The sequence below is a fragment of the Rana temporaria genome, chromosome 1 (genome assembly GCF_905171775.1).
Source record: "Rana temporaria chromosome 1, aRanTem1.1, whole genome shotgun sequence".
In the NCBI taxonomy this organism is placed as follows: Eukaryota; Metazoa; Chordata; class Amphibia; order Anura; family Ranidae; genus Rana; species Rana temporaria.
Window position 1 is genome coordinate 482,578,201 of NC_053489.1, and position 10,077 is coordinate 482,588,277.

At 46.3% G+C, this 10,077-nt stretch overlaps 1 protein-coding gene across 1 annotated transcript in view; it reads left to right on the forward strand.

Annotated features, from left to right (window-relative positions):
* Positions 1–2,296, forward strand: part of CENPE (centromere protein E) — a 176,040-nt gene extending 173,744 nt beyond the window's left edge. Inside the window, 1 exon segment of the mRNA XM_040346326.1 lies at positions 2,010–2,296. Coding sequence (XP_040202260.1) covers positions 2,010–2,119 — 110 coding nt within the window. The 3' untranslated portion in view covers positions 2,120–2,296.
* Positions 2,297–10,077: the final 7,781 nt, after the last annotated feature.

The following is a 10,077-nucleotide window of genomic DNA, read 5'->3' on the forward strand; positions in this document are numbered from 1 at the left end:
CACCTGGGTAGCAGTAGGTACATATAATTGTTCCTTGTTTATTTCACTTGAAGTCTGGTCTTGACATAAAGAACTTGTACACTTTGCTTCATGCCGTGGTGTGTTTTATAAATGGTCACGTTTGCAGCACTATCTGTTATGCACATTCTAGATTTGTAAGGATGTTCCATGTTCACATACGCTTTTTATTAAATCTTAGATTTATAGGTAAACATGTGAAAAACATGTCAAAACATTGTTGGAACCAATAATTTTCCTCCAGTTGCCACTATATTCCATTCAAGAATACCACCAAAAGAAAACCAGGGGCTGCCTTTTATTAGAATGGCTGCACCAATTCTGAATCTTTTTTTTGTTCATCCAGCAAAACATTACATTCACTGTACGCAAATTACATTTTTATCTTTTTTTTTTTTTTTTGGAAAAAATAATTTTTTTTCTACTTTCTGTCAAAAACCTAGCCAATAAAATAACATTTCTTCATAACTTTAGGTCAAAATGTATTCTGCTGCATGTCTGATAAAAAAAAAATCTCAAAAAGTGTATATTTGGTTTGTGTCAGAATTATAGCGTCTACAAACAATGGTACACACACACACACACGTCTACTTGGGTCCCCCGGTAGCGCTCGCGGCTCCCCCTTGCATAGGTAAACTCCCCCTAGGTGAAGTGCTTGCAGGACTTTTTTTGGTGTCCTACCAGTGCACCGCTCCAGTGTTAAAGCACTCGGGATGGAGTGAGAGGAGAGGTTCTTTACAGTGGCTATATTTAGCGCTATAGCACCTGTAAAGGGCCTCAGTGTGAAAGCGACCTAATCCTTACACGAGGTCCATCTCAATCCAGCAATGTTGCACAAGTGCCTCGGCTGTCCAGGACTCTCCTTCCTGATTGGCTGAGACACAGCAACGGCGCCACTGGCTCCCACTACTGTCAGTCAGCCAATCAGGAAAGAGGGGGGTGGGGCCGAACCGTGTCTCTGAATGGACACAGGGAGCTGCGGCTCAGGTGTCCCCAAGGCTTGCTGTGGGGGCTCTCTGTAGGAGGGAGTGGCCATTGGCACCAAAGAGGGACATGAGAAGAGGCTGCTCTGTGCAAAACCATTTCAAGTATAACACGTTTGTTATTTAAAAAAAAAAATAAAGGCTTTACAATCTCTTTAAATAATATGGGTAGGGTAAGAATAGGTTAATTCATAACAAACATAATTTGGGAAAATACCACCATATGGTCACTTGATTGAGCATCTTGGGAAAGAAATGCATCTTATTAAGCATAGAAAATACAATGTAACTTTTCTAGAGAAAGCTCAATGGCATGGGCAAAAAATAAAACATCTGTAGAAGCAATTGCTGTTTTTATCTACCAATTCCTTCCAGCCTTCTCTAGAATTGTTGCATTGTATATCCTCTTACCAAGATGTATTTTTTTTTCCTATTATCCTCTTCTTCATCTAGTGGCCATTATGCAGTGTTTTCCTAATGTTTGTTATGAATGTACCTCTATATTCAACTAGAAGGGAAAATAACCATGCAAATGAACATTGAAATTTTGACCCATTCTCACAATGGCTTGGTTAGTTTGCACAGAACGGATGGACATGCAATTTTGCAGGACAAATATTTATGTATTTTTTTATTTATTTTTAATAAATACACTCCTTAGTGTCACATTGTAACGCATTCACATTTCTAGGGTAGCTTGTGGTGACTTTTTACTATCTGAGGTTTTGTGACACATTGTGACCCTATCACAGAATTGCAGGTAAAAGCACAAAATACATTTTAATGCTTTTCCCATGCTGTACCAAGCCCATGTTGTCAAAAAATAAACCTCTTCCTGTGTAGGGCAGTATGTGGCCTTCTGTGGTACTGATCTAAAATCCTCTAATTCTCACTTCACAATCATTTTGTCCATGGAGTATGGGGGTTATGCATTAACTTGAGTATTGCACAGCATTGAGCTGTCATAGGACCTAAAATACGTTTTCTCACATTATTTCTGTTTTCTAGATGCAGTTTCGGATCCAAACAGCGCAATTGCTACTGAAACAAATGACGATAACAACTGGTGGGATCGAGCAGACAAAAACAAGAATGCCAATGAATGCAAAACGTCCTAAGTGACTTTGCACAACAAATAGCACAGTGATCACTACTACAGTGTTGTCTACACAAAAATTAGATGTGCCTCTAGAAATTCTAGGAAGTGTTCATAGGAATAACTACTGGAATCCATAATACTCACAATTGGTTTTGTTAATAAACACACCCGTCATGGTTGGGGATTGATTAGAAAATGTTTATTAGTGAATTTTGATAATTAACATGTCACATTCCTTAAATGTGTTTATATTTATGTATTGTAATTGTACTTTTGTCTGTCCTTTCTATACTTGTGATCCCTGTCTTAATAAAGTGCAATATTTCTTACTTTTACTTATTTCAGATTTTGTTTGCCTGAGTATGATTTAAAGGGGTTGTAAAGGTTCTTTTTTTTTTTCCTAAATAAGTTCCTTTAACCTAGTGTATTGTTCGCTTACCTTTTCCTTCCATTTCCCTTCTAAGTGTTTTTTTCTTTGTCTGAATTTCTCATTTCCTGTTCCTCATCAGTAAGCTTGCCCCCATCATCCGAGCCGTTCTGGCTGGGGGTTAGTCAGTGTGCTCGCCCCCTCCCTTGGGACTACCTCCCTGTGTTCAAATTTTTTCCAATTTTGGTGCCAAAAACGAATATTCAGGATGTACTTGGCCAAAACTGATTTTTTTTTTTTTAATGTGTATATATTTTTATATATAATTTTAATGTATTCAACTTTTGAATTGATATCCTGGATTTATGAGTTTGTCAGCCATTATCTGCATCTTTAACGCAAGAAAAGCTCTAGAAAAATGCATCCCTTTAAATTCTATGAATGTCTTCCCACTGGTCCATTGCACTTCCATTGTGGTGTTAAAAATCCTGCTTGCTGCATTTTTGGTCAAATAAAAAAAAATGCACCTCCCCGTTGAAATGCAGCAAGAGAGCATCAATAATGCACTCATGTTGCGTTTTCAGCGACATTATCGGCTCCTTTTTGTTTTTGATTGGCAAACCGTTTACCCCATTTTCGACCGATTGGTTTTCAACGGCTGAAATTTTCAGTGCATCCCTAATTACGAAGAAAATTTAATATTTCGAATTACCAGTTAAATACTGTTCTTGTAATCTCTCACTCTTCCTTGCCACAAAACTGAGGCTTAGGTGAGAGTGGCAGCAGGAAGAACACTAGACATCCTTGCGCAGAAGATTTCTATAGGATCTGCCTTTGTACATCAAAGGACATGCTTCATTACAGGTAAATTTAAACCACTAAAGCTATAGAGGAGATTTATTTTTTTATTTTTTAATGGAACCACTTAATAGGATATTTCTGGGGAATAAAAAGTGAGCCATATGCGGATTTGCATATTTCATGTCTTAACAAAACATTGTCCTTGTAGAGGACTTTCCCGAAGGAAAGACCTTTCCAAGGCCTTATTTTCCCTTGCAGGCCCTGCTATTGCTGCCATGTCCACCTGGCAGACCTTGGATGTCTAGTCCAAAGAACATGTCTCCGAACTCTGGATCTATCCCAATAGATTCCTCTGTCCACCAACCTCGTGCCTGTGCCCTGCTCTATTGTGTTGATGGGATTACTGGATATTATTTTCTTAATGTCGTAGTCTCAGTGCACATGAAACCTTTTGGCTCAAAGGTTGGTCTGTGGAACTTTAGTGCAAGGAACGTCTATTGTGTATGCCCTTTTGATGGAAAAATCCCTGAACAAGTTTATCAAGGCCCATAACCAGGAGAAAAGGAAGGCTAAGCATCTATCTGTAAAATACTATAGTTCAGAGAGTGCACTTTACATTCTTTCTGTAAAAGGTGAACAAACGCCAGAGCCCCCCATACTTCTGCTGATCCTGAGGTCTCAGGGCTCCAGAAATCCGGGGTTTGAAATCCCCACTACTCTCTCCGTCTTCTCCATCAGTGGTTCCAGGATAGCCCAGGGATGCTAGGAATGAAAGTATTTGTGCTAGTGCTAAAAGGGGGATTTTTGCTGTGGGGGGGTTAACGGTATGTGCTGAGGGAAAAGATTTGTGCTGGGAGAGGGAATTTGTGGTAGGGAGGGAGAAGGTGACCAAGGAAATTTGTGCTGGGAGGGGGAATTTGGGGGGCAAGACTTGCTCTAGGAAGGGATTTGCCCTCCATAGGCTGGTTTTAAAAAGACCTATACAAAAAAATGATTTCTCTTTCGTTCATAGACGGACACAGCCTTCATTGACCTTAGGGTTATGCTTCTTCCTACCAGGAGATTTAGGCAGAATTTCTACAGGCACTTAAGGTGTTAAAACCTTTCCTTCATGCCGCTCCTCCCAGGGGGCGTGGCTCCCCCAGGCATAACCCACACCCTGCTCTAGCAGCCTCAGTTTGTTTTCTGCCTAACGACAGGAAGTCAGGCTCTCTCTGGAGTTCCTGGACTATGGAGTTTTTTTTCTTGTGATTTTTCTCGCTTTTTATTATATTTTTCCTGTATTTTTGAATCCTGCGATTCTTCTATCAACAGCCGACTGGGTGACAGGCTGGGTCCTCGACCCTTGTAGTCTCCCCATGTTCGGCCTTCGAGCATGTGCCGGCCCTCAGCTCAGCTTTGGGACGTCCACGACAGGCCCCGTTGCTCCAGGGGCGGCCGGGGAACTTCGGTTCTAGGGCACACATATGACCGGTCTTTTATGGCCTTGTCACAGTGTGTCTGGCCGACAGCCATGCCGTTCGCGGACGTTGGTTCTGTCTGGGATACCTCCAGCCAGGTAGTCGCAGGACAGGTAAGTAGTGGCCCCTTACTCAGGTAAGTGGTCTGGCTGGAATGTTTCCCTTGGGAGGTCGACTGAGGGTTTTTCCCTGCTTTCCTCTCTCCCTTATTCCTCTCCCTCCTTCCCTTTTTGGGTGACGGCTGGGTTTTTTTTTTTGTCTGGGGCTCATGTCACTGGGCCCGGGTGTAGCAGGGGCTGTGTGTGTGTCACTGCAGGGGGCTGTGGTGTTCACTTCTGGGCCTTTGCAGTGTGCTGTGAGGTGTTTCTGTGTGACAGTTGCTGAAAAAAAAAAGTCACTGTCTTTTTAAATCTGCGTCATTGGCGGCCATTTTGCCGGAGCCTAGCCTTCTATAGCCCGGCGGCCATTTTCTTGTAGTCCTATGCTGTTTTGTTTTTTTTCCAGCATTCGGCGACCATCTTCATATTTTCGTCTGCCTCGTGTGGCGGCTGTTGGCGCTGCAATCACCTCCGATGTGTCTCAGAAAGCAGACACAGCGCTGCACGGCTCTCGGCACACCCTGTCCTTCTCGGACCACGCTGCAACGGGTGGGGTGGTGAGTACCAGAGACCCCCATGTTCTCCTTTAGCTGCAGGGAGGTGACCAGTGGGGATTTTTTTTGTCCTGCCTTGCAGGGGGGGGGGTGTCTCAGCGCTGGCACTGTGGGGTCTCAGGTCTCCCTCTCCACTAGGCCTGAGTTAACCCTTAGCGTCCCTTCCCCTGCCACATCTGTTATGTTGGCTGTCCTGGTTTTTCTTGCCAGGTTTGAAGCAGCTAGTGCCCGGATGGGGGGTAAAAAGCGCCCCCTCCCGGAGCCTGCTTCTGGCGATGTCTCTGACATGGAATCTGGTTCTGGTTTGTCAGAGGCTGAGGACTTGACCCACATGGATAGTGAGGATGTCTGCTGCAGTGTCAGCAAAATTTGTTGGAGCTCTTGTTTTTTTTCTGTGGTGCGTGAGACTAAAAATTGAGGATGTGGCGGAGACACCTCCGTGTCAGTACTTTTTTGTTCCGCAGACCGCCACGCACTGCTGAAGGGTTCCTTGTGTTCCTTTTTGGACAATATGTTATACAAGGAATGGGATGCACCACAAAACGTTTGTCAAACTTTGCAACCCGTTACCCCCTTGAGGGGGATTTAAAAAAAAAAAGTAGGTCTCTCCTCCGCCAGTGGACCCCCTATGTCCAGACTGTGTAGGGCCACCACATTGCCTGTGGAAGGGGCTCCTGCATTTCAGGATCCCGCTGATAGAGTGGAGGCCGTGGCCCGCTCCCTATTCACGGTGGTGGGTTCGGCGGTGAGGCCGGCTCTGGTCAGGCCCCGACTGTCAGGGCGAAGCTTCTGCTGCAGGAGCTGGAAGAAGGGGACGCTTCCGTGTTCTCTTGGGACCGGGCTGAGCGATGGTTCAGGGTCTGAATTTTCTCTGCGAGGCGGCCATGGATACGTTCCGGAGCTTCCGTCTATGCAGGGTTCTGCGCCGCCTTGTGTGGCTGAGGAGCTGGTCTGCGGACTAGTCCTCTAAGGAGGCCTTGGTGATGGTCTTTATGGGTGAACGGTCCTTTTTGGGACTTCCCTGGGTGGCATCATTGTGGATGCCACGGGTGGTAAGCGCATGCTGTTCCCACAGTCTGGGAAGGGCTTGGGACCTTGCCCTACGCAAGGACCCTCCTTGACTACCTCCGAGCGTTTTTTCGCCCGCCATGTGCGGTGGGGGTATTTCTACATGGTGCTTAAATCCCCGCCGCGGGGTAAGAGCGCACCTGATGCCGCATGCCTAACAAGTCTGCTTCCGCCTGTGGGTCTGCTCCTGCCCGTGTCTCGGGTGGGAGACTGGATTTGCACATTCGTGGCTCGGTGGAGGTCTCTCCTCTCCGACCGTTGGAAGTGGTTTCCTTGGGGTACAAGATTGAGTTTCTCTCGTTTGCCAAAACAGTTTTTTTTTTTTTTTTCCCTCCGGTTCGCCGGTTGGCTCTGTCAGGAGCTGTCCAGGATCTTCTGGTCAGGGGAGTGCTTGTGCCAGTTCCCTCGTTGGAACGGTCTCGGGGGGTTTTTACTCCGTTCTGTTTGTGTCACCACGGAGTATGGGGCCCGGTCGATCCTGGGCCTCAAGTCCCTCGTTTGTTTTGTCAAGGTGCAAACTTACAGGTGGTGTCGATTCGCTTGGTAATAGCGGTACTCCATTCTGGCATCCTTGGATGTCATGAACGTGTACCTACCTGTTCGCGTATCCTCAAAGCTCCAGAGATTCTGTGCTTTGCGGTCAGGGGGGGTCCATTTTCAATTGGTGTCCTTCCCATTCGGCGGGTTTTCGCCAAGGTGCTCGTCCCGATGCTGGCCCGGCTGTGCCGGCGGGGGTTTGTTATCATGGAACCTGTGCCTAAAATGGGGCACTCCAGACGTGGACCTTCTGGCGTCCCGTCTCAATCGGAAGGTGCCACGGTTCGTGGCCAGGTGAAAAGACCCGTGGGCGGACGCGTCGGACGCTCCCTGGGGTCATTATCACCTGATTTACGCCTTCCCTCCTCTAAGGCTCCTCCCTCGCCTGCTGCGCAGGGTGGATGCCAAAGGGATTCCAACAATCCTGGTCGCCCCAGACTGGCCACGTCGCTCTTGGTACGCGGACCTTGTTGTACGTCTGGTGGCAGACGTCTACCCCTGAGGGAAGATCTCCTGTTTCAGGGTCCGATCTTCCATCCTGCTTTACGGTCACTGGCTTTAACGGTGTGGCTGTTGTGAGCCAGGTGCTGAAGGACCGGGGCCTGTAGGGCCCAGTGATCTCTACCATGCTGCGTGCACGGAAGTCCACTTCTTGGAAAATTTACCATCGTACATGGAAAGCATACATCTCTATGTGTGAGGAGATGAAGTGGCACCCCCGTACTTACGTGGTGTCCCGGATCCTGCTGTTCCTGCAGCGGGGAGTGGACCAGGCACTTGCCTTGAGCACGATCAAGAGTCAGATTTCTGCTCTGGCTGTTTACGTTCAGCGTCCCTTGGCGGCGCACGTTTGTGCAGGGGGTCCGCCATGTGGCCCCTCCGGTGCGCCCTCCACTGTATTCATGGGACTTGAATTTGGTCCTCTCGGCGCTTCAGCATGCCCCCTTTGAGAACATTCGGGAGATCCCTTTGATGACTCTGTCGCCCGCAGCCCTCTTTTCTGCCGAAGGTCGTTTCGGCCTTTCACATTAACGAGGACATTGTTCTTCCATCCTTATGTCCTCAGCCGAAAAAACAGAAGAGGCCACTTTGCATTCTCTGGATGTGGTTCGGGCCCTTCGAGTTTACTTGTCGGCGACAGCGCCTTTCCGGAAGTCGGACTCGCTGTTCGTGTCTGGTCCCAGTAAGGGCCTGGCAGTCTCGTCGGCCACCATTTCCAGGTGGATCTGACAGGTTGTGCTTCAGGCCTATGCCCTGAAGGGGCGGGCGTCCCCTTTTCTGGTCACAGCGCATTCGACCGGGGCCTCTTGGGCTTTCCGACACCAAGCCTCTGTGTTACAGGTGTGTAAGGCTGCGACCTGGTCGTCGGTCCACACTTTTTCAAAGTTTTTAAGGTGGATATGAGTGCATCTTCTGATGCCTCCTTTGGCCGCAGGGTGTTACAGGCGGCAGTTTAAGGTTGGAGTTCCTCCGTTGAGTAACTCCGGTTTTTGTTTGGGGTGTAACCTGTTTTTGCTGTGTTACTTTCCCACCCCTTGAATTTTTTGACACTGCTTGGGGACGTCCTTAAGGTCAATGAAGGCTGTGTCCGTCTATGAACAGAAGAGAAAATAGGATTTTTGTACTCACCGTAAAATCCATTTCTCTGAGTTCATAGACGGACACAGCACCCACCCCTCCTTTGTTTGTACTGCTTGTTACGAACTGAGGCTGCGGGTTATGCCTGGGGGAGTGGCATGAAGGAAAGGTTTTAACACCTTAAGTGCTGTAGAATTCTGCCTAAATCTCCTCTTAGGAAGAAGCATAACCCTAAGGTCAATGAAGGCTGTGTCTGTCTATGAACGAAAGAGAAATGGATTTTACAGTGAGTACAAAAATCCTATTTTTAGCCTGGATCAACCAAGTAATTTATATAGAAAGTTATAGTAATGTATCTATAAATAATTCACTGAAAATGTTCCAGCTTCATCCACAAGGGATGCAGTGTTAATGGTCAAATGCATATACCAACAAAACGAGAGAATAAAGTCACCTCAAAGACCAGTACCAGAACACTCTTGGGGGGGAAAAAACAATGAATTTTATTAAGTAGAAAAACATGCAGCAAAAAGCATAGAAAAAGAAATGGCAGATTAACAGAGTGGTATCACAATTAAAGACAATGTTGTCAAGTAATTAAAACCAAGGGAATCGCAGCTGCGCATCACACATGCACAACCCAGTCACCATACACACCAGATTCAGGCACAATAATAGTAGAGCACAGATCAGAGGGGACACCCCGGGAACTTATTGGAGATGAAGATTTACCAAGTAAATTGTACAGTCCTGTAAACAAGGGTTCCAGTGAGCTATATGTGCTGTTATTCAAAAGAGTGACTCCTGAAATAAGGGTGGATGCGTGAGGGTATGGCTGTCACCTGTCAGAAAAAAAAAAAGGGTGCTTGCCAATCACAATAACGGTAATACTTCAATATGATCCATAGAAAGACACATGCGTGATTAAGGCAGATATGCATGTAGCGCTACCCCCTCAGGAGCTGCTGGTTGTTTTGGGATCTACTATCTCTTTTGCTTGGCTCACCCCTATTTAACTGGCTCGAACCCTCCATTGACACATCAGAAGTCTGGTGGGAATATTGTGACCTCTGCTGGGCTGGGGTCACAATAACAGGCATGTAATAGTCAATAACCATGTAACAGAAATATTACCTGCTTTACGGATGGTCCCTCCAGACGATAAAATACACTCCACACAGTAGTATATTTAAACCAGAAGAATGAGTTTACTTAATATGAACTCAAGACAAGCATAAGTTTAAATCATAAATGAGCAACTGTCACACATTAGCACAATATGATTTCGCAAGGGCCCTTGCGGGAATCGGCAAATGACATTAATGAAAGAAAGATCTAGACTAAAGAATGGTACTATTCAGCTAAACTAAAGCAAACCGCCTGTGCTCGAGCGCCCGCTATCCTGCAAACAGTTAATGTCCACGTTGCGGCCGGTTGGTGCACATTAGATTTATAATCCACAAGGGGTAAATGATAAGGGAAAGTTGATTAAACAAAGTATCCTGAACAGCAAC